Below are 23352 nucleotides of genomic sequence, written 5' to 3' on the forward strand. Positions count from 1 at the left end.
CCCATGAAATCCCTGGGAGAAATCCCTGGGAGAAGTGTCGTCATCTGCGGCTCCGCACCGGTGCCGGTGGTTGTTGGCCATCTGTTCCCTGCTGACCTCTTTAGGGAGGGCTGAAGCAGAAAGAAAAGTACTGTCACTTCAGCCCTCTCAGGGTCATCTGTCACTGCTCCCCCTTCCCCACTCAGAATCAAAACTAATATTTCCTCTTGCATGTTAATGAAGCACTTAAAGGTTGATTTGTTGTTGCTTTTTACTCGCACAGTGCTCGTATTTTTCTGGCCTTTCTCGATTAGTCCCCCTGTGTTTGTGCTGGGTTTTTTCATATTTCCTTCTTATTTATTTGACCTAGTTTTGCATGCTGCTTTCTTTTTTGAGGTGATTGGAGAGCTTGTAATTAGGGACCAGCTTGACTCTTCTTGATTAATGACTGAGCCTGGATATCAAGGGAACAAAGCTGGCACTTTAACAGTCACACCAGCTCCTTCCCTTCACCCATATTTACTCTGGAAAGGTCACAGAGCTGGGCTGTGTAAAGATAAAGCAGGAAACAAAATTAGCAATAGGCAAATACAGAATTTTGGTTTATCTGTTCCAGCACTTGGGAAAACAAGCATTGCTGATGACCTCTTGCTTTGTGCAGGATTCCTGCCATACATGTGGATATCTGCATTGGTGTTTAGATTCCTGGTGGTTTCCAAGAAACAGCAGCTGCCTCTTCATATGGGACAGTATTTCAGGTGTCCTGAAGGAGTCAAAACCTGCCTTTCCAGAGCCTGATGTTCTTTTTTTGATGTTAATTTTTGATCCCATTTCATCACCACCCTTCAAACTGTTTTCAGCCACTTCCTTCTTACAATCAGATCTTGAAGAATGTCCTAAGTAGTAATTTTCTTCCTTTCTGTTTGAAACTGTTTGATACCAGATTTGGAGAACTTGTCTTTGAGAACTTGAGTCTGTTCTGTCCAAACCCTCTTTTATCACCTGTAACAACACATGGATCTATTAATTCCTTCCATAAAGCCTCCACAGCCTGTATCTGGATGATTATTTGCCAGTTCCTTACAATTCTAGTTTAAAGATTTTCTTTTTTTCCATTATTTTCCCTCCCATCTGCACTGTTAGGAAAAATGTCTGTGCAGGAATGCATGATGGCCTCTTGTATGGTGAGGGAAGTTAAAACCAGAGCAGTTGTGTGCAAGTTGTAGGATTTCTGTCAGTAAGAGCAACTTCCACAACTGTCAAGGGAATTTATTCCAGCATAAAGTAGGATTTAAGGTGCAAGAGGTATCTTGGAATTGAAGTATGGTGACAAAGACATCTGTGGGCAAGGATTAGGAATGCTGTGCTGAAAAGACAGTTTTCCTCTGTTATTAAATAGTGTCAGTATCTTGCATATACAACAAAATTAATGAGGTTGTTGAGGTTTGGAGCAGTGTGACAGAATGACAAGAGAGACAGGTCTCTGTTTATTCCTCAATTACTGCAAAAAATTCTGAACTCTGAAACACTGCATGGGCAATAACACAAATGGACTGTACCTGAAGGTTGTTGAAGAACACTATTCCCAAAGGAATATTGCAAAATGCTGTCAGAATGTCCCCTCAGTGCTGATCCCCAATACCAGCTGTGCCTTGAACTGTGGAAGCAATCCAGCTAGAAAACTCAAGTTCTTACTTAGCTTAAAAAATAAATCAGCCTAGATTTGTTAATTTTTTAAAGGGATTTGTTAATTTTTTAAAGGGATTAATAAACCTTTCAGCAGCAGGCACTGGCAGGCCAGAGTCACAGTGCTGGAGATGTTGTGGCCATGACCTGCAGCTCCTCTTGCTTTCCTGTTCTGGGAGAGCTCTCAAGCACATGCACTTTAAAGATAACCTTGGGTTAGGCTTGGGTTTCATAAGCGATTTGCAATCTGTGAAAACACCACTTCATTCTGTAGTAAAACTCCTTGCTCATAAAAATGCCTCCCAACTCAGATCCATATGGAAGAACAAGGCAAACTCCTCCAGGGATATTCTGAGACACTCCTGCTTTAGAACATGAGCTTTGTATTCATAAATGTTTTAGCGTGTTTCCTGCAATAAAGATTAAATTGTCGCTCAGGAAGTAAAGCTGCAACATGTGCTTTTGACAACGTAATCCAACTTTATATAGCCATGTTTTTATTGTTTTCCTTTTGTTTTGCTCTTAGATGACTAATTTCTGCCTAAAAGTGACAGCAAGGGTTGCCATCTGAGGCTGCTTGGAGCTTTATTTCTATTTTAAGCATATTTAAAGCACATGTATTCAGAAGTGTCATTATGTAAATCAGTTTTGAAAATTGAGCTCCATTAAAAATTACAGTATCATTTTCTGAGCTAATCTGAGGCTATTTTAATCTCAGAAATGAAAAAATAACCCCACAACCAAACCTCAGGTGTTTGTGAGGAGTGGCATTTCTACTTCTGATGTTAGAACTGGTGTGCTAATATGGTAATAAAATATGTTATATTCTTGGTAGAGCAAAATGTTTGCTCTTCTTGGATTTGGAAAATGCACTGACATCATGCCTTGCCTGGAAGCAAAAACTGATAGTGGAGTCCTGTGTAAGGAATGATTTTGGCAGTGGTGAAAATTGATCCCCAAAGTTGCACACTTTAAAGGCTTGGCTGGACCAAGAAAGGTTGGACCAGGTGATCCTTAAGATCCCTTTGAGCCTGGTATTTTAGAAAAAGAACTTGATATCAAAAAAAAAAAAAGAGTCCTAACAAGGAACTTGGGTAATATGTGCTTTTATAGCTTAAGGAAAACTCTGCATGTGAAGCAAAGTGGTGGTGGTGGTTTGTTTTTCTGTGTGGTTTTTTGTTTTTGTTTTTAAATACTGCCCTGAGTATTGAAGGGGATTTAAATGTAACTGTGGTGTTCTGGAATTGCTGTAATGGCGTGAGGTTTCTTAAGTACTAGCAAGAGGAAACCAAAAAGTTTCTCATTTTACATGAACTTGTTTCATTCACCTGCTTTCAAAAAGCAAAAAAAGCTGAACTTCCTCTGGCAATAGTCTGGCAGCTTGGGGGAGTTCACTGGAACAGGGCCTTTGTAGAGTCTGCTGTGACTTGGGTAGGGAGCACTGCAAATGAAGGGACTGGATGTTGTTTCTTTGTAGTTACTGAGATCCTGGGGACTTCTGTTCTGCACTGAGCTAACAGGAATAAAGGCAAATCTATTGCAGTTTCAACTCCGTTTCTTTTGGCAACCTAAGTCATCACTTTTTGCCAAGTCCTGGAAGAAGCCATTTCAAAGTAGAGTTTCAAGCACCTTTGTCTTAAGTGCAATTTAACACAGAGTGCAAATCCCCACCTGCAGTCCCTAAGGGTGGATGTTTCCCAAACCTCAGTTTGCAGTACAGGGTTTAAAAGGTGGCCCTTTGAACTGGCATAAGCTGAGCAGTTGTGCAGGTGGTGAATTTTTGGTCAGGAGGTGGATCAGTATTTAAAAAACAAAAGGCTGATATCATTTCAGCTGTGTGGACCTCCAGTGGTGCACCAAGAGCTCCCAGATGTGCCCAACCTCTGGCTGCTATTCCAGACCCCGGGTCTTGCCATATCTCACTTCTGTAAATAGTCTGAGTGCTGTAAAGTGTCTTAAAAAGGCACTAACACCTAAATGTAGAGCTGTGAATTGCTTGCTGTAGTGTTTATAGTTTGGGGTGACACAGGGAAAGGGAATCTGCTTTTAATTTAGTCTGGAGCTCTGTACAGGGTCTGTGTAAGCATTAAAGCATCTGCAGTGGCCAGGATCAGTATTTTCAGTGGAAAAGCCAAATCCCAGAATGCCCTTCAGCACCAAAATATCAAAAGGCTACCATGTTCCTTTTTTTACAACAAAGGGAAACTATGTAGGAAAATGCAAACTTATTAAGAGGCAAAATGTTTCATGTTTCAGTGTGCAAAATATGAAGAGTGGCTTTCGCCTTTAGGTAAAGAACAGTCCCACACATTGTGACCAAAAAAAAAAAAAAAAAGAGTTTTGTAACTCTTTTTTACAGCAGAAAATCCAAACAAAGAGGAGGGAGGGGGACTGCAGGCTTTGGCAAGTGAAATGTAAAGCAATAGTAAATTAGGCTAAAAGTGGTCTTGAGGAGTAATTGGAAGACATTGAATCTAATAATAGTGATGTAATGGCTTCAACCCATCAGAAACAGGCTTCTCACAAGATCTGTAAGGTTGATAAATGACCAGGACCTGAAGAGCTGTCAAGGAAGATAAAGTAGTTATAGAGAAGTAAATGAATTATTTGCATTGGTATTTATTGAAAAAGATGTTGGGGAGGGTCATTGCTATAACCATTTATTTCAGTGATGGACATAGGAAGCAGAGAAAAGAAGGTTTCAGATAGGTTTTCTTCTTGATTTGAAATGACTCAGGTTAATTTTTAATCAAAATGATACTGGAGCAGTCTTGTTTTGCTTTAATGCAAATTCTTCAGCTAGAATTTATAGGATGAGGACAAAATATGATTATTGGAATTCATCTGGGCCTTAGTTTACAATTCTTGAGAGCAAAATTGATGTGTATGGAAAATTAATGCAGCATGTGTTTGATCAAAAAGAGAAAAATAGTTGCAAAGTAATGCACTTGCTCATGATTTTCAAGGTATATTGTGAATCACAGCTGCTGAAAGCCAGCAGAACTTGCATTAATTACTTGGGTTTGTTGCTTTTTTTTCCCACTTTCAAACTTTCTTCCCTAGAATATGCTAATATTAAGCAGTGCTTATGAATGATTGTGAAAAGAGGTTCCAAATAAAATCTATCCCTTCTGATTTCTCACTGCCTGCTGTTTTATTTATTGTGAGTTTCAATTTTGGAACAGCTCTTTTTTAGTGCTTTTATTGCAGCATTAGAAGCAGCCTTTTTTAGACATGAGATGTAGAAAGTTAGCAATGCAAATATGGATTATTCACCTTCCTGGAGAAACTTCATCTTACTGAAAAGCTCTTCCTAACCTTTGTTTTTATCAGGGAGAAAGAACAAGAAACACAAGAAGAGGAACATTTGATGGAAGAAAAGAAAAAGAAAAAGCAGGAAGAAAAGAAAAAGAAGGAAGGTGCTCAGAAAAAGGTTTGTTCATGTTCCTGTTGCAATGGATCCCTTCACTTTTCAGTGGGAGTGTGGGTACTGATGCTGCAGCTTCACTTGTGGGGGTGAGCCTGGCACAAGTGGCCATTGCCACTGGCTGGGGAGAGGCTGTGGTCACAGAGCCCTGCCCAGGCAGCTGTGCCAGGCCTGGGGCACTACCCCTGCTCTCCAGGCCCTGCTGGGAAGGGGCTGCTCCACACCTGGCTCCTGTGGCCACTCCTCTGCCAGAAGTACAGTAATTTCACTATTATAGGCTGCACCATTTTGACTAAAATTTTGGTCTGAACCCAAAGTGTGGCTTATATGTGGACAAAGAACGAAAAGTTGCTGTTTTAGTTTGCAGGACTGCTGAGAAAGGCAGGAGCTTCTCTTTGAAATGGAGAATGGAAACCCCCTCCCTCCAAATTATTATAATTTGGAAATCAAGGGGCTTTCAGGCAAAGACATGGGAATTAGGAATAACAGTTCTTTTCTAGGGAAATTAAAATAGAAATACAGTACTACAAAGAAACAAACCCCAAACCCCAACAAAGTCAGAGTACAACCTGACACCTGTCAGGCAGGGTGTTGGCAGCAGTCCCATTCCATGGTGGCTGCATCCTCCTGCAGTGACAGATGTGGCTCAGCTGGAGCAGTGCTCCTGTAGCAGGTGCAGTTTCCCTCCGGAGCTCCAGTGGGGATGTGGAGAAATCCGGTTTTCCTCTGGAGTCCAGTGGAGAAAGGGGCTCCCTTAGTGTCCCAAAACCTCTGTTTTTATCTTGGTAAGAAATGTTGGGCTCTTCCCCCTGGCTGGGGCAACTCCCAATGCGATGCAGTAATTTTATCAGTGCCACAGTGGGACTCAATGGCCATGAGCAGAAAATGACTGGCTGGAGGAAGGATGGGTTGTGAAAAGATAAAGAACAATGCCCTGCCTGGTTTCAGTGGATGGCCCATTAGCAGAATATCTCCCATGGAGGTAAGGATCACTGCCCCCACCCTCAACAGATGGTGATAGAACAGATACCTTTTATCACACCCTGTATTGTAACGTGCAGCTTGTAATCGTGAAATTACTGTACCTGCATCAGTCCCAGAGGGATCCCAGGCTCGTTTCCACTGCTGGGCATTGTTCTCCCTCATTTTCTGGATTGCACAGTTAGTTTAAATTTGAAATAAGAATTGATTACTGTTTTTTCTTGTATAAAAAAAAAGGAGTAGATTCCCAGAGTAAAAAATAAACAGGTCCTCTGTGAAAGCTGCTAAGTGTGGGTGGATTCACAGGGACACTGGACAAAGTCACAGGGGTTAATTCTGCTGAGACCTCAAGAGTTCACAGGCAAGGTGTGGGTCCAGAAAGCCTCTGACCCTCAGGAGAGGGTGCATGAGGCTGCTGCCCTCTCTTTTCATTCTTTACACTGCTTCTGTGGCATTTGATTCTGCCTTCAGTCAGACAGAAGTTGCCATTCCCACATTCCTATCACATAGAGTTAAACTAACATTCTCTAGTCCCTAAATGAGGCAAATACCTGATTCATGTGAGCAGTTTCTGCAAAAAGTTAGGCCTGCAGCCCTATAATTATTAGGTATAACTTGCAGTATTGACAAGTAGTTGATTTGTTTTGTTCTTTTCTTCTTTCAGGCTGCTGAACAAAAAACCAAAGGTAAATTCATGTTTATTCTTTGTGAAATGTTTGCTATTTTTATAAACTTGTTTAAAAAATGTGCTTGTACTTTTTGTTCATTGTGTCTGTTTAATGAGGGGAGTATATCTTAGTAGGATTGTTATGTTCCTAAAGTTTTATTGGGATTCTCAGCATAAGCTTTGGCTTATCTTGCTGGGTATTCTGCAGCAGCTTTTGACAAGAATATATGGATTAATTTTCTGTGAACCATAACACAGCATGTGTCATCTCTTTTGTCAAGACAGATGCAGTTTTCCATTTAGTTGTTAGTAGTTATTTATCTGTTTCAAAGACAAGTAATTGCCCCTTTCCCCTTGCACAATTCAGCTCAATTGAATGTGTAAACTCAATTCATGGAGCTTAGGAGAAACTATTTCCCCTGCTGCCACCACTGCCTGTTTTTCTTTCTGTGTGGGTTTTTTCTGCCTGGGAAGTGAGTGGAGCTGGATTGCAGCAGGGTCAGGAAGCAGCAGAGGTAAGGAATGCCTTCCCCTTCGGGGGCAGTGGCCTGCCAGGTTCCCTAGGAGAAAAGGTAATGAAGCTGTGCCTTTCAGAAAGGTGAGGAGAGAGGCAAGGGAACATCTCTTTTCTGCAGCTGATGGCTTACAGATCTTTTTGTGTGGTCTGTCCTTTGATTTGAACAGTTTTGAACCAGCTCAAGTGCATTGTCATTTATTGGTGGGTAATTAGGTGCCAGACAAGCAAGTGGAGCTTCCCAGAGTCCCAAAGGCTCACAACTAAAGAGCCAAGCCTAACATAGGGGGTAGACTGAACAACTTATGTTTCAAACACTTCTTATGATTTAGTCAGCTGAAATTAAATATTACTTCACTAATATGAATTCAGAAAAATTAAGTAATAACTGTATGATGAAGATACTATAACCATAATTTATTCAAACTCTGTCCTTTCTAAGTTTTTTTAATGTAGAAAGTAAGAGGTCAGAAATTTCTAGTTTGAATTCTGTAGCATCTGCATTGTAGTTCTATCTCATGCAGTTTATAACACTGGATTTTGCTTTCAGGAGGATGGAGCAGAGGTATGTGAGTCCCACCAAAACTTCAGTACCTAAAAAACTTTGGAATTAAGATACATGAGAACAATTTGTATCTAAATGGAATATTTCTGTTTTCATTGTATTGCTTGTTTTGTTCTCTATATCACCTTGTTTCTGTATGAAGAGATTTCACTATACTATAATGGATTATAATGACTTTTTAATATCACAGTTCAGCAGCAGATGTTTTTGCTGTCAGGGTAACTAAATTCATGTTCACATGTTACAGCAGTGGCTCTTCATTTCTGTTACTAGTGAGACACAGATCCTTCTGCTTTCCCTCTGTGGGATGTTACTATTTCTGTCTCTGTTGTGACAGCTTTGCTTTTAATTGCTTGAAGCTGCCACGTTTAAGTTTCTAGTTAATAACTTTAGTTTTTCAGGTATGCTTGTGAGTTCCTTTTAAACTTAGGAGCTGCATTTCTCCATCTGTTGGAGCTTTTTGGTTCACTATCCATGTGTTTAAGCATCTTTTACTGCTATAAAATATGAATCAGGAAGAAGACAGCAGTGAGTAAGGATAGTTATGTTAGAGATTAAGCAGCTTTGGCATTTATTATTTCATCTGTCAGCAGCAGTGCTGCAGCTTTTTGTGGTTCAGCATCATTGGAAGGGGGAGCCTGTCCTACAGAGAACCCAAACCTCCTGTTCATGCTCAGGGCAAGGGCCAGGGGTTATTTACAGTCCTGGGAGTGACCCTTCTTTGAATGTCCTTTGTCTGGCAACTACTCCTTGCTTTTCAGGTTGTTCTGTGGACTTTATAGTGCAGATCCTTACATTTATGTTTAGGAGAGATGTGCATAAGCTTATGAGAGGTAGCAGGAATTTCTTAAAATATAGAAAATATTAATACAAAATTAATGAGAGGAAAAATTGACTGAACTCTTTTCCTACAATATTCAGAGATGACTGTAAACTTTATTGGAGTGCTGCACCAAGTGCTTTATTTGGATACATTTTCAAGGTTGAGTGACACATGCTACTAGAACTAAAAGGCAACACAGGGATTATCATTGAATTTAGTTAATTTATTTCCTATCTGGGACACAGCAATTAAATTAGTTGTGATGATAGGATGGCAGGGTAAAACTGAGTGAATGGACTGCAGCAGGTAATGCATGCCAGTGGGCAGGAAGTATTAAATCAGAGATTAAAGCTGGACTGGGACTGCACATTTTGCAAAATGTAGATTTTGGTAGGTGAGATCTTTATAAATATGGCTTAATAGAGCTGTTTGTGATAACTTTTTAAAAAATTGCTTAATTTGATGTGTGTGTCACTGAGTTCTGCCTCTGGGTTGCTATGGCAGTGAGAGGTGCTTGCACCAATTGGGTCCTAGTAGAGAAAAAAAAATCATATGAGTGCAGGTGGGATCTGGAAGGGTTTTTCAGTTTGTTTTTCAGCTGCCTGGGGCAGGGTGTTTGTACAGTGCCTTGTTTGCTCTCAGCACTGTTTGTGGAGGGGAAGGCACTTTGCTCAAGTGGGAAGGAAGGGCCAGGTGCTGGGGCTTGAGAGGGAGGGAGGGGTTACTCTTTGGGTTGGCTTCTGTGCTGTGATCAAGGTCTGATTATTTTAAATATATAGCCAGTTTTTCACGGATTTGTCTGTCCCAGAGGTGTGGAGTTGCTGTCCTGGCCTGTAATGAACTGGTGTGTGTTGTACCTGCAGCTCTGAGCTGCTCTGGGCACTGCTGAGGCCTCAGGAAGGAGAAGGGAAGTCAGAGGAAGGAGGTTTCCTGTGGGCTGTGTTTGTGCTGTGCTGTCAGTCCAGCCTTGCTCTGAGGCCTCAGTCCCAGCTGAATGTTTCCATTTGTGATGTGGAGCACAAGCCCCTTCCAAAACAAACAGGCATTTCCACCCTTAGGGAAAGGTATGTGGCTGCTGCTGGAGTCCAGGGCTGGGAAATGCTCCCTCACACAGCCCTTGCATCCACTGAAACAAATTATTTTTCTATTTAAACAATGATCCAACCCTTTAAGTCTTCTCTACATAGCAGCTTCTTCAGTTTCTATTTTTTTTTCCCTGCAACATTGTTTGCCTCAGTATTTTTGTGAGGCTGGATGTTTTATAAATACCCTGTTGGCAACAATTCTGGAGAATGTGTGAAAGGAAGAAAGATTGGAGAGCTGATAAAGACCTGAAATGTTTCTCAATTACTTGAAAACAAATGAAAGTAGTCTTCCTGTTCAGCTGGAGAGATGCACTGCAGAATTAGATGAGGTGGGAAATGAGCAGGTTTTTATTGCACATTCAAGTTGTTGTTCTTTTATGGTAATTTTTTGGAGAGCAGGACTATTGAACACAGGCTATTAGTGTTTATTTTACATATGTAAACTCTTGCCAGTTTATGTGCACTTGATCAAGAAACTTTGTATATAAAGGCTTTTCTAATGAAAACATTCAGCTGTAATTGTGAGCTCTGTTCTGTATGGTGAAGGGTCACTAGTATGGGATTGGCTGTTACTTAATAACTACAGGGGCTTTAAGGGAGCTGTGCTTGTCATAAATCCTACCAGGGTGTGTTTTACTGCCTGCTTCTCTTCTAGCCATCCTCCTGCAGGTTTAGTCAGCACAGGTGATCAGTTCCTTGCCTGCTTCACTCCCATTTCAGCTGAATGCACTTGTCTAAAGCTGATATAAAATAGCTTAAGTGGTTTGTTACTCAAACATCCACCTTGGTAATTGAAAGGCAAAGTATCCATCCAACCCTACAGCATTATCTGCAATAAAGGTAAGTGCTAAATCTGCAAACAGAGAAATAAAAGGAGTCAAGTCTCTACACCACAGTTAGTCTAACACAGAAAGTATTTTGGTAAATATTTTTATTACAAATGTTAGCTGGAAAATATTTGTATCCCTTTACCATAAAGCAGAGATGGTCAATCTGTGCCTCTTGCACCTCCATGATCCTTGTGGGTCTGTCTGGCATGTTCATGGGACCAGGAGGGGAGGGGAGAGCTTTCCAAGGGGAAAGTGGGAGTTTCAGCTCACTGCTGGGGGATGGTGAAGCAGGATTGCAGAAGCTGGAGTGGCTGCAGTGATCCTGGGGTTGATTCAGCCTGTCCAGCACTGCCTATCCTCTGTTCCAGTGGGGCAGTGGCTGCTGAGCTGAGCATCATTCCCTTCCATCTGTGGTGTGCTGTGGAGCTGCCCCCTCCCCCAGGCTGTCTGGGCTCTGTGCCTTGGGACTCCTCAGTGTGAGATGATTTTAATATGCAGCTGGCAGAGTCAGGGAGCTTGTCTGCAGCCTGGGAGATTATTCTGCCAAGGTTTACACTTTCATACATTTGATTTTGGGGAATTGAACAGAGAACACTTCACAGTGTGTGGTTGCTGGGTGTGGCACCAACTATTGTGTTGTCACAAATGTTGGCATACTTCCTTCAGGTTATCTGTTATCCCACAGGCAGTGCTGTTTATTTTACCTGGAAGAACATGGTCCACTCTGTTATAAATGAGAGTTAAAAGCAAAGAAAAAATGGATGAAAATATCTGAGATCCCATCCCCTGCTGTGGCATTTCTGTTGGGATGACAGGAGTAGCAGCATACCTGTCTCCAAAGGCTGGCTTATTTTCATTTCCAAATCAGCCATGTAAATTATTGCATATTTTAAATTGATTCTTTACTTACCCTGCCTAAATGGGCTGTTAGAATGTTCTCTGCTTGTGCCTGTGTGTGTGAATCACCTTCCTGTAACCTGCATTCTGCTCATACAGAAATGAAGTTTGTGTATTGATAATGTGCTCCTTCTGGCTGTGGTATGTTATTGCTGTTTAGTGGTAGTTCCACAGGAAAGAAGGGAAAATGAAACTTTTTAACGAATCTCATCAAGATTTTAAATAGAATTACGACAACATGTAACACAATCAGTCTTTTTTAAAAGGAAAAGTCTTGAGTTTTTCTGGTTCCTGTCATAGGAACCAGCAGAGGCTTTTTCCATAAGATTAGAAAATGTGTTCCAGCCTACAAATCAGGTATGATTTACAACAGATTTACAACCTCTGACTCATTTGAGTATTTATAGCTTGTGCTTGAATATCTGCCTCTGTCATCTTGTTAGTTAAGTGCTGTGTTTGTACTGAACTGCTGCACATTGTAGTGACAAAATGTGCCATAAATCATCATTGCAGAAGGAGGGGGAGCACTGCAATAAGTTCTTCAATTAGATCTTAATATGCAGTCACTTGATAACTTAATGATAACCTGTGGCCATACGTTAAGGCTTTGTAGCACAAAAATGTTTTCTTTTTGATAAACGTTATCATGGGGGTGTTTTGCTATTATAAGTATCTTTAAACAAACATGAATTTGTTCATAAAACCCACTGAGATATCACTTCTCCGATAGAGGAGTAATTACCATTTTACAGCCTGCACAGAATAGAGGATGGAGGTAATTTGTGAGTCCAGTACTGGGTGAATAGGAGTAGAAAATGCAAAAAGATTGGAGCAGACAGGAGGAGCAATTTGCATAGTCAAGGAGACAAAAGCAAGAAGGATGAGCTGGTAGAGCTGGAGTTAAATATTAGAAAAAAATCCCTTTGGTTTTCTACCTGCTTTTCTTTCAAGAGGAGTGACTGACAGGCAGTAGTGCAGTGGTATTTAATAACCTTTTTGCTCTCACAAGTGCAAGAAATATGAGTATCTTCAACATTGCCATTGTGGAGGAGAAAATGTAAACAGTAAATGTATGAATAATCTTTAGTAAACTTTAATTGGGTTTGTAGCTCTTTCTGTGTGTGTCTTGCTGGTTTGCAAGTCAAAGGTGCCCAAGGAGAGATTTCCATTGAGAGTTGGTGTCTTTTTGTAGGAGAGAGGGTTTGGCAGAGCTGGACACCCTGAGCCCTGCAAGCAAGCACTGGCAGTTCTGAAGGTTTAAATCTTCTGTAGATCCTGGGAAGCTGCAAATTCCCCAACTTTAAAGAAATGCTCTTTTCAGACAACAACACACCAAAACAATTAGTACAGGTTTTTAGGAAAAACATTTATCTCTTAAAAAAAACCCAAACATATATCTCTGGGGTTATTTGAAAATAAAAGAGTAACCATGAAATATATTCTTCCTAATGTACTCCAAGTTTGAGTTGGATTTACAGGACAGCTGCCCCCTCAGAGGTGCTTTGATGTCAGTGCTTGCCTTGTGAGCTTTGCAGATAGCTGATCTGGGAATGGAAAAGTAGCTAAGGGCTCAAGTAGGTACTCCTAGTTCTCCTCAGGTAGTTTTTATTCTCCTTAGAAATGGTCTGTTGCAGTTTGCTGTTATGCAAATTTGGGCATAATTCTCGTAACAGAAATAGATATAAGAGAAATAGTTCATAACAGAAATACAGGCAGAATAATATTTTTCTGTTTCATCAGTTAGGAATGATATGGGTTTATCAGGTTGAGGATGGCAAGAGCCTGACCTGTAAATAGTGAGTTCTAGAATTAGACAAAAATAGGAGCTTTCCAACACTAGACACAGTTGGTTAAAAGCACTTTTCAAATGCTCTGGTTGTAAGGGTTGATGTCCTGCTTGAGGGCAGCAGGACAACGTGTACATCATCAGATTTCTCTTTACATGGGCCATTTGTAGCCTAGGACGTTTTCCTTTGAAGAGAGAGTAAGCACAGATTGGGTAACACCAGCCTGGCTTTTCTGCTCTAGACCTTATTGTCAGGGTGTCCCTTGGTGGGAGGTGCTCTCAGATAAATCCCAGTTTGCTTTCTCAGCAGCAAAACTGCCAATACAGTTGTTGACAACTGGATATTTTAGAAGATAAATTTTAACCCAGCTGCACAATGATAATGGTGTTGGTTATGATCAAGCTGCACGCTGGGTTATGGGTATTTATCTGCCCACAGTGGGTGCTTTGCTCCCTGCTGCTGTTCCCCAGTGCAGAGTGTGCAGCATGTGGGCTGTGAAATGGTCAAACTACTGCTCTTCTGGCATTGCAGCAGCTCAGGCATTGGCAAATGCTCTATGCTTCTGTCAGTCTGCTTGTAAAATACCTGTTTTCCAATTATAAATAAAATGTTGTCTGCTATTTGCCCTCCATCAGAGCATACATGGCCCAGCATTTCCTCTGGAAGATGCCACTTTTGTACCTGCTGATAGCAGCAAACGCCCATCCCACATCTCCTCCCCACCAGCAGTGTGTGATTTTTAACTTGGGAGTGACTTTACAGCACAGCTCACCTGTTCATCAGTGTGCTTCTTTCTCCCTTTACTGTCTGAAGTCTGTTGTTCACTTTTATTCTTCTTTTAAAGAAACATGTCCATGAAGGCAGTTTCTTCTCTGTCTTGAGGCCTGGCTCACACAGATTTTCATGCACAGGGCAGCTAACAGTTTCCCATGAAAAAATGACCTATCAGCTTTGATTTATCTGCAGTGTGCTGACCACTTTCCATTATTAGATTATCATCTTGCTACCTGGAGGAGGCTTGTAAGGCATATAAATATAATGTAGATAAGATCTGCAAACTGTGAGCTGGAGGAGAGGTTCATCAGGAAATGTATTAGCTCGCTTTGGTAATGATTGTTTTGAGATACACGCCGGGTTTCTAAGGTTACCTGATCCCTTCCTTGGGAAGGATGAAATCCACTTTGAACTGTAACACTAGTGCATGCTTCTGGAACAGTTACCATACAAATGCTGGGGAGGGTTATCTTGGGAAAAGGAAGGGAATGAAAACGTGATTTTGATTCTTTTACACTGTGTGTGAAGCGTTTGGCCTGAGGGACCTTGTGTTCTCTTCTTGTCTATCTGGTGTTGACATTCCTCTGCTCTGAGAACCCTTGGCTTCCCTGTGTTTTGCTAGATTATTTGAATGTTTTTTCCTGAGTTGTTGAAGGTGGTAGCCCATACTTTACAAATCCTACAGGACTATTTAAAATGTCTGTTCAGCCAGCTCACACTCAGGTAAGTGCTCCGAAGCTTCTGCTCAGGTGTGCATCGTGCACCTGATCCTTCAGGTTCTTCCTGAACTGGTTCAGGCACTGCAGTGTGCATTAGCATCTGGAGAGGAGGTGACTTTCCCTGCAGGCATCCTGCAGTGTGGGGTGGCAGCAGTGGCTCATGCTCAGCTGTCCTGTGGGACCTGTGTTTAACAGCAGCACAAACGCCTCCGACGCTCCTGCTGCACCCCCTGTTATTATTGCTTGCCCAATGGGAACAGCTGAACTTGGTGTGACTCAGGCTCCTGCTGGCCTCTTCTCATGTTAACAGAAATTGCTCTCTGTTTTATCATAGTCTCCTGAAGACCTGTCCTCCTGTTTCCAGGATGCTCTTAGTGTTTCAGACATAATTTCTGATTTGGCTGCCGTTGCTATCTTTGTTTCATCAGTTTTTATGGAGCCAACCAGACTCCTCACCTTTAGGAGGCTAGCCAGGCTCTCATGAACTTCTGTTTTGAAGCACATGAGTTACTAACCTGGAGAACTGATGATTCTTCAACTCCATTAAAAGTTCAAATGCCACCTTGAGGTCTTACTATCACAAGACTAGGTATCCCTTTAGATGAGTGAAAAGGGATTTAGATCTAACCCTCTCCCCTCTCTCAGACAAGCCCAATAGATGTTCTTGAAAGATGTTTTGATTTTTGTTGGAAAGGCATCTTCATATTCAGCCTGTCTTTCCTATAACTTAAGCCCCTTCTTTGTTGGCAGCTTGGCCCAGGAGAGCTGGTCTTCACTGCAGAGGCCTTTTTGTGTCTCCTGTTTTTAACTTAGCAGCCTGTCCAGTTTTCCCTTGTGCTACTGTTTTCAGGCTGTTTTTCAAACCATAATAATTTATGTTTTTCTTCTTTGGAAGTCCTTCCAGTTAGTGCAGAATTATTTTTTAAATGCAGTATCTGTATGTTGTGGTTTAACCCCAGGCGTGAGCTCAGCCCCTCGCTCACTCTCCCCTGGCAGGATGTGGAGGAGTAAAAGTGAGAAAACTCGTGGGTTGAGTTAAAAATAGTGTGATAAGTAAAGGAAAAGTCACACACACAGTCAAAGCAATGCAGGGAATTGATTCCCCAGATCCCATGGCAGGCAGGTGTTCAGCCATCCCTGACAGCAGGGCTCCATCCCAGGGAGCAGTGCCTGGGGAAGGCAAACACCATCACTCCAAACATCCCCATCTTCCTCCTCCTCCCCCAGCTTTAATGGTGATCATGCCACCATCTGGTGTGGAGTATTCCCTCAGGTCAGCTGGGGTCAGCTGTCCTGGCTGTGTCCCCTGCCAGCTCCTTGTGTCCCCCCCAGCCTCCTGGCTGGCAGTGTGGGGTGAGGAGCAGAACAAGCCTTGGCTCAGCAGTAATGACACACCCTGGGTTATCAGCACAAATCCAAGCCACAGCCCCACACCAGGCACTGTAAGAAAATTAACTCTGTCCCAGCCAAAACCTGCACCCTGTGATTGGGGTTATTAAGCAGCCTTTGAGTTCATCTCAAACAGTAAGCAGTAGAACATAACCTGCTGCTGTGTGCAATAAAAGCTAAGGCTGATTTCTGTTCTGTGCCTTCCAGGCTCACCCCATTTCATAGCTCTGTAATCCATGCTGTTCAGAGCAGTGCTAATTCTTCTCTTCCACTTTTCTGTCCCTAAACTTGGCTTACCATGAGAAACTCCCAAGTTTCAGGTACCTTATTCTGTAAAGACCTCAATTTGATAATGTGCTGTTTCTTCTTCACTCCCCATTTCTCCTGTTTAATCACTACCCATTTTTCCCCTGCAGGTAGTCTCCTGAAGTATACATTTAAATATATTCCTTGCTTTAATTTCCCCAAAGTTTCCACTGCAGTTGTTTGGGCTTGATTGTCAGACCATGAGAGCCCCTCCTGCAGGTGCTGGGGGTGTCAGGCTGTCCTGTCCTGCACTGGCAGTTGTTTCCTGCTGTTCATGTGACCATCTAGCATTCCCTTTCTCATCAGGAGAAAGTCTTCAGGGTGGAATAGGAAGAAAATAATGTCTTCTGTGTCACCTTTTGGACATAGGCTCCATCTTGCTACAGTTTCCATATCTTCCTGACAGTTTCCAAGAGTAGTAATTTAATTTTTTTTTCTTTATCGTATAGTTATCTCTAATCTTTCCAGTGATCAGTGTGGGAAATCAGGTGAGAGGTTGTCTTCAACCTCCTCAAGTTGTTCGGCTGTTCCTTCTCAAAAAAAGATCTGTGGAAGACTTTGTGATTTGGTGCCTAAGACTTTAAAAAAGTGTATAGTTACAACGTAAAATCTGTGGATAATAACTGAGATGCACAGTACCATTGAACAGTTAAGTCCATAATCCCATTTTACTGATACCTGGGATGTAGGTGGGATGTTAAAGCTCATCTTGTTCCACCCCACAGGGTTGTCACAGCCTTAACTCCCGTTTGCTGGAGATTCAGGGAATGTTTTAGTCCTTATTTACCACATTTTAGTGGCAGTGCTACCTTTCCTCTGGGTGTTGAGCTGAGCTGGTGCTGGGGCTGACGTCATTGTCACCCTGTGGCCAGTGGCAGATGTGACAGCTCCGTGTGCTCCCTCTGCTGTCACCAGCTGCCTTCTCAGCACAAGCACAGCTTCTTCCTGAAAACTAAATAATGGATAAAACTGAATCATATGGTTCAGAATTCTGGGAAGTGATTATTTAAATAGCCCCCATTTTTGCCCACAGTGTCTTGGTGTGTTGTGAGTTAAAGTCAGGGTTGTGGGGACAACACAAACACCATCAGCTGGCAAATTGAACTTTTTATTTACATGAGAAACTGGAAGCATTGTAGATTTGCCTCCCAGCTGTCTCTCCTCCAAAGTGCAAGAATCTACTTTAAAAAACAAACTTAATAATGCATTGTTAGATAGATCTGCAGAGCCATTAAAGGGCTGTTATTTTTGTACCCTGCCTAGGCACACATGGTGGTTTTTACTCTTTTTCCTCTTTGTTTGCGACTGGCTTTACTGCAAGATGTTTTCATTTTTTCTTCAAAAAGCAGAAATGAAACTCACTCTCTGGAAACTGAACACACTCATTGAAAGTGTGGAATTTACCCATAATGTGAGGGGAGAAAGAATCTTAGGATGTCACTTATTAAACCAAGCTCTATTTCTTCTTAAAATGCTGGTGTTACTTCTTTTAGCTAAGTCTAAGCCCATTTCTATGAAATAAGTGTGTGTAATGCATGTGCAGTAATTAGATATTCCTTCCTAGTGAGGGGGAGACATGTGTCTAAAATAAACTGAGCAGAATTTTTGAATTAAAATGAAGTAATAATATTAAGTTATTATTAGTAATCTTTATTAAAACATCTTTAATTTCTTTTAACATTCATGTAATAGAATCTGATTTACTGGGAGTGGCATTTAATTAATTTAATTCAATTTAGAGAGTTAACTCTATTACATATTAGTAGAGAAAATTACCTCTGAACAGTCATTTCTCACTGGTGACATGCAATAAGTTAATTTAGCTGGGAGTTCGTTTGGGTGCATTGTGAGTTCTTGGTGAAAGTTGCTATGGTGACAACCCAGGGCTGTCACTGGGACAACAACCCCACTGCAAGCATGGGATGGAACCTCTGGGCTTGTTCTTCCTGCTCAGGTTGCTGCTGGAATCTCAGGAAGAGCTTTGCTGGGTACTGCTCACTGAAGGGGTGTCCATGAACTCACTTTGGGTTTTCTTCAGAGTCCCCATCAGGTTTTACTCTGCTTTTCTTTAGGAAATTTTCCTGAAGAACCTGAATAGGAGAAGGTCTGTAAGCTGCTGAACTGCTTTCTTCACGTTTCTGAATAATTTAAATCCTGTTTTTCATATTAATGCACGATGGCACTGGAGGCATGAGAAAATCTGTTCAGCTTAAACTGAATTAATGAAGAGTTTGCTTCAGATTCGGTGTTGAATCAGAAATGAAGAGCTTGCTTTAGACTCTCCAGGTTTGACTGTCAGGTAGATGAACTCAGAGTTCCAAACAAAAACCTTGCAGGAAGCTCATTCAGAAAAACACTATTGCATATGAAATGTTATGTTTAGGTTTAAAAGGAAGTATTAAAAAACGTGAAATATAGTTTTTAAGTTCAATATATTTTCTTCCTCCCCCGCTATTGCAGATCTGTATGCATACTTAAACACTCATTTGTTTGTTTTATCTCTAGAGCATGACTTTAATTTAATTGGGTTTAGCTGAATAAGGAATCACTCTTCATTTTAGGCTTCAAGTTCTCAGCTGCTCCTTTCTGAAGGCAAGAATGACATTTTCATGTCCTTCAAGTGCTAGGAAATGCTGCATCCAAAGAAGGATGTAGAACTGCATCCAAAGAAGGATGTAGAACCCCAAACAGGTTTTTATGATAGAAAATCTGTGAAATTTTATTAGTACAGTCCCCTAATGATAATAATGATGTCCCTATGGGTTCTGTATGTTAAAGACCTACTTGCTCAAAGCAATGATTTTCAAAATAATTTTGTGAAATATAAATGAACACATCTTCAGTTATCCTCATAAGGAGACTAGATTTTAGCATCTAAGGCCAAAATATTTCAGGTTTACCTTTAACTGAGTTGGCTGCATGCAGAATTTCTCAGGGTGATGCTACCTGAAACTTGGAATAAATCCACACTGCCCGAGGGTGGGGGAAGCTGCTCCATGCTGGACACTCAGTTGGCTCTGCTTCAGTTTTTCCTGCTGACTGATTAAAAATGATAGCTCAGAGAACTCTACACTATCTTTAGAGCTGTAATATAAACATATTAGGTCTTCTTTTGAGATAGAATGTGAACTGGAAGGGTTATGCCAAAATTACAGAGGCCCGTTACTGGTTGCTCACAAAATCGTTGCTGTTTTCGTGTTGCACATTAAATACTGATTTGGTACCATAAATGTCCGTGACAGGAGGGCTGAGGCTGTGTGTTTGCACAGGCCTTTAGTCAGTGTGACATGTGTGCCCAGTCCCATGATGCCAGCAGCACAGGCAGTGTCAGGCAGCATTACACTTCCAAGCTGAGCAGCAGCCCTGTCATCTGCAGGCAGTCACAGCGTGCTTCCATGGGCATGTCTGAAAGGAATTACAGTGATTACATGATTATAAACCGCACATTACAGTACAGAGTGTGATAAAAGGTATCTGTTCTATCACCACCTGTTGAGGGTGGGGGCAGTGATCCTTGTCTCAGTGGGAGATGTTCTGCTAATGGGCCATCCATTGAAACCAGGCAGGGCATTGTTCTTTATCTTTTCACAACCCATCCTTCCTCCAGCCAGTCATTTTCTGCTCATGGCCATTGAGTCCCACTGTGGGACTGATAAAATTACTGCATCCCATTGGGAGTTGCTCCAGCCAGGGGGAAGAGCCCAACATTTCTTACCAAGATAAAAACAGAGGTTTTGGGACACTAAGGGAGCCCCTTTCTCCACTGGACTCCAGAGGAAAACCGGATTTCTCCACATCACCACTGGAGCTCCGGAGGGAAACTGCACCTTGTACAGGAGCACTGCTCCAACTGAGCCACATCTGTCACTGCAGGAGGATGCAGCCACCATGGGATGGGACTGCTGCCAACACCCTGCCTGACGGGTGTCAGGTTGTACTCTGACTGTGTCAGGGTTTGGAGTTTGTTTCTTTGTAGTACTCTATTTCTATTTTAATTTCCCTAGTAAAGAACTGTTATTCCTAATTCCCATATCTTTGCCTGAGAGCCCCTTGATTTCAAAATTATAATAATTTGGAGGGAGGGGGTTTCCATTCTCCATTTCAAAGAGAAGCTCCTGCCTTTCTCAGCAGACACCTGTCCTCCAAACTAAAACAGCAACTTTTCATTCTTTGTCCATATATAAGCCACACCTGATTATAAGCCACACTTCGGGTTTGGACCCAAATTTTAGTCAAAATGGTGCGGCTTATAATCGTGAAATTACTGTAAATAGCACTGCAGCCTGCTCCCCCAAACCAGACATGAAATACCTGGAGCAGCTGTATTGCTGCTTCCCAGGAGAAAAATGTGCCTGTGTGTAGTGATGTGATGTGTCTGGGCTGTTGGGCCCAGGGTGTGCCCACACTCAGGCTTGGGTCTCCCTGGACACTGAATTTGGGCACACAAAATCACACAGGCTGCCTGCACACCTGGCAGCTCAGAGGTGCCCTGCACACATTGATCTCTCTGTCCACCTTAGGATATTGGTCTGTAGATACACACTGGCAATTTCCAGAAAAAACCAGAGAATCCTTACCTTCTTTCCAGCTCAAATGTCAAAGTGGAAACAAAGGTTGTGCTGCTGTAGCATGAGAGCTCAGTGTTTCCAGTTGTCCTGGGTGGGATGGCAGCAGTGACTGTGCCCTGGGACATCCTGAAACTCCAGGAACATCCACCCTGCTGGACAGACCGTGGGTACAGCACTTATTCCAGGTGTGATTCAATCTGTGCACTGTGTGCCAGCACTGAGTGATTTCTGTAGAGGCAACCCCAAAAAGCAGTGATGGGGTGTGAGGTATCACAACCACATCTGTGTGAAACTGGAAGCATATACACTGGAATTCACTCTCCAAACCCCAGCTGAAGAGTGGGCTGTACCTGTAGATCCATCACTGTTCAAGGTGAAGAAAATTTCAGGCTCTTATATCCAGTAAAACAGTGGATACTAACAGAGGCTATCCTCATTTTCAGTTTCTTAAAAATGTACTTTTTCTGTGAATTTCCATGTTTATCTGTTTGTGTGCATGGTTTAACAATTGGGTTTCTCTGTAAAGAAGAAATACTGCTCAGTCTGTGCCTGGAAGTGGTCTGTGGAAGGAGGAAGAACACGTCTGCTGTGATGACTGTGTCATTTGTAAATCTGTTTTTTTAAAATTCTTTTGCATATGAAAACAGTGTAAAACATTTTCTAATGAGATTAAATGCACAGAGTCACTTTAAAATTGAAGCATTCACTTCCTGGGTCTGCCCAGACTTCTTCTCTGGCTCTGTATGAAGTTATTTAATCTGTTATTATATGCTTGAATATTCCCACTGGCACTTGCAGTGATGATGGTGTTGGTTTTGTGTAATTTAACTTGAAGCTGTTTCCTGTCTTCTGTGACTCTTTTATTGTGTAGTTCCTGCTGGGGGAACCTTGCCTGAGGAGGGTTTGGAGGTGAGATGGAGGTGAAGGGGGGAGCACATGCCCATGGCTCCTGACATCCTTTGCTGTGTTCCTGAATTGTTGGGATTGTGTTTGTGATGCTCTCATGTCCTGTTGAGATAGAACTTATTGTGTTCCTCTGGTGGGTCTTTATACAATTAGTTGGTGGACTTCAGATGTTCCTGAATACTCTGGGCAGGAACACAAGATATGAATTCTCTGTGAAGAGTTCTGAACACTCTATAGGAAAGTCTTATAAAACCTGAAAATATTCTGCCAGCATTTCTAACCACTTGCTAAGAATCCCTCTCTTAATTCTGAGCTGCCCTCTAACTTAAATTTTACAGTGGTAATTTCCTGCTCCAGTTAATTCGTCTCAGCAATGACTCTTATCTCCCTCCTGTCCTTTTCAGACAGTTGTTAATGCTGTTGTTTCTTAACATTATTAATATGAGTGATTAAAAAATTCTAATAGCTTCATTATTTTCCTTTAGAATAGTCAAGTTCTCTTTTAAGGCCAGTGTATTGCCCTGCTCTGGAGGTGAGAATTGCGTTTGCAGGAGTCTGAATTCCAAGTTCAATGTGTGATGATGTGTTAAAGGAAATGTGCCTGTGCTGAGATGTCAGAGGCTTCAGGACAGAGAGCAGCTTCTGGTTAGGTGAATTCATTTCTTTCTTTATCTGCTGCTTTCCAAGGGGCAGCATTTGGGCAGGCTGTGTGCACAGGGATGTACATGATTAATACTGGTATTGCAGCTCCCAGCGCCTGCCCATTGGAGAGCTCTCGCTTGAAAGGAAACAGATGAATTGTTAAGTCTTGAAAGTTACCATCTGTTATCAGTTCTATCCTGCAGGAATGCTGCTCTGTGAATTTAACTGTTCCATTGCCCACAGACCTCCTTCCTAGCTTGGGCTGCTGACTTGGAGGCCTGGTGTGTACGGTCCAATTTCTGCTCATCAATTAGCTGATGGCAAAGCCCATGTGTGTGCACTCAGAGCTTTCAATAAACATGAGAGAGTTTGGCTTGCAGTGGGAGAGCATCATATTTGCTTTGGATTATCAATCCATTGTTGATGACAACCTATCAACCTAATTAGCTGTACCATTTTTAATGGCACAGCTAATTAATTGTGAATTTAAAATTAAAATTATAATCAGTGCTAACGGAGGAAAGCAGTGAGGAAAATATTAAAACTCTTAAAAGTATAAGTATTCTTCACAAGATTGCTGCATGTGACACCAACCTGAATAATGTAGAATAGGATTGAAAAAAACTTAAAAATTCATGTTGAGTCACCCAAAACAGGTTTTGTATCTTTCTGTCAAGAGAAGTGTTTGTCACCCTCTCCGCTGACAGATCTGAAAGAAAAAAATGTAGATGCTGTTCCAGAAAGGGAAACAAAATTTTGTGTGTGAGCTCTGAAGTACTGAAGAATCTATGTTTTTGTTAGGAACTT

At 41.8% G+C, this 23352-nt stretch overlaps 1 protein-coding gene across 8 annotated transcripts in view; it reads left to right on the forward strand.

Annotated features, from left to right (window-relative positions):
• Positions 1-23352, forward strand: part of TNRC6C (trinucleotide repeat containing adaptor 6C) — a 104018-nt gene that overhangs the window by 15152 nt on the left and 65514 nt on the right. For all 8 annotated transcript variants that reach the window (XM_033076446.2, XM_033076442.2, XM_033076444.2 and 5 more), the window contains exons 2-3: positions 4999-5098; positions 6738-6759. In XM_033076446.2, the coding sequence (XP_032932337.1) occupies positions 5036-5098; positions 6738-6759 (85 nt within the window). In that variant the 5' untranslated portion in view covers positions 4999-5035. The remainder of the gene's footprint in view (positions 1-4998; positions 5099-6737; positions 6760-23352) is intronic.

The sequence above is a fragment of the Catharus ustulatus genome, chromosome 20, assembly GCF_009819885.2.
Source record: "Catharus ustulatus isolate bCatUst1 chromosome 20, bCatUst1.pri.v2, whole genome shotgun sequence".
Lineage (NCBI taxonomy): Eukaryota > Metazoa > Chordata > Aves > Passeriformes > Turdidae > Catharus > Catharus ustulatus.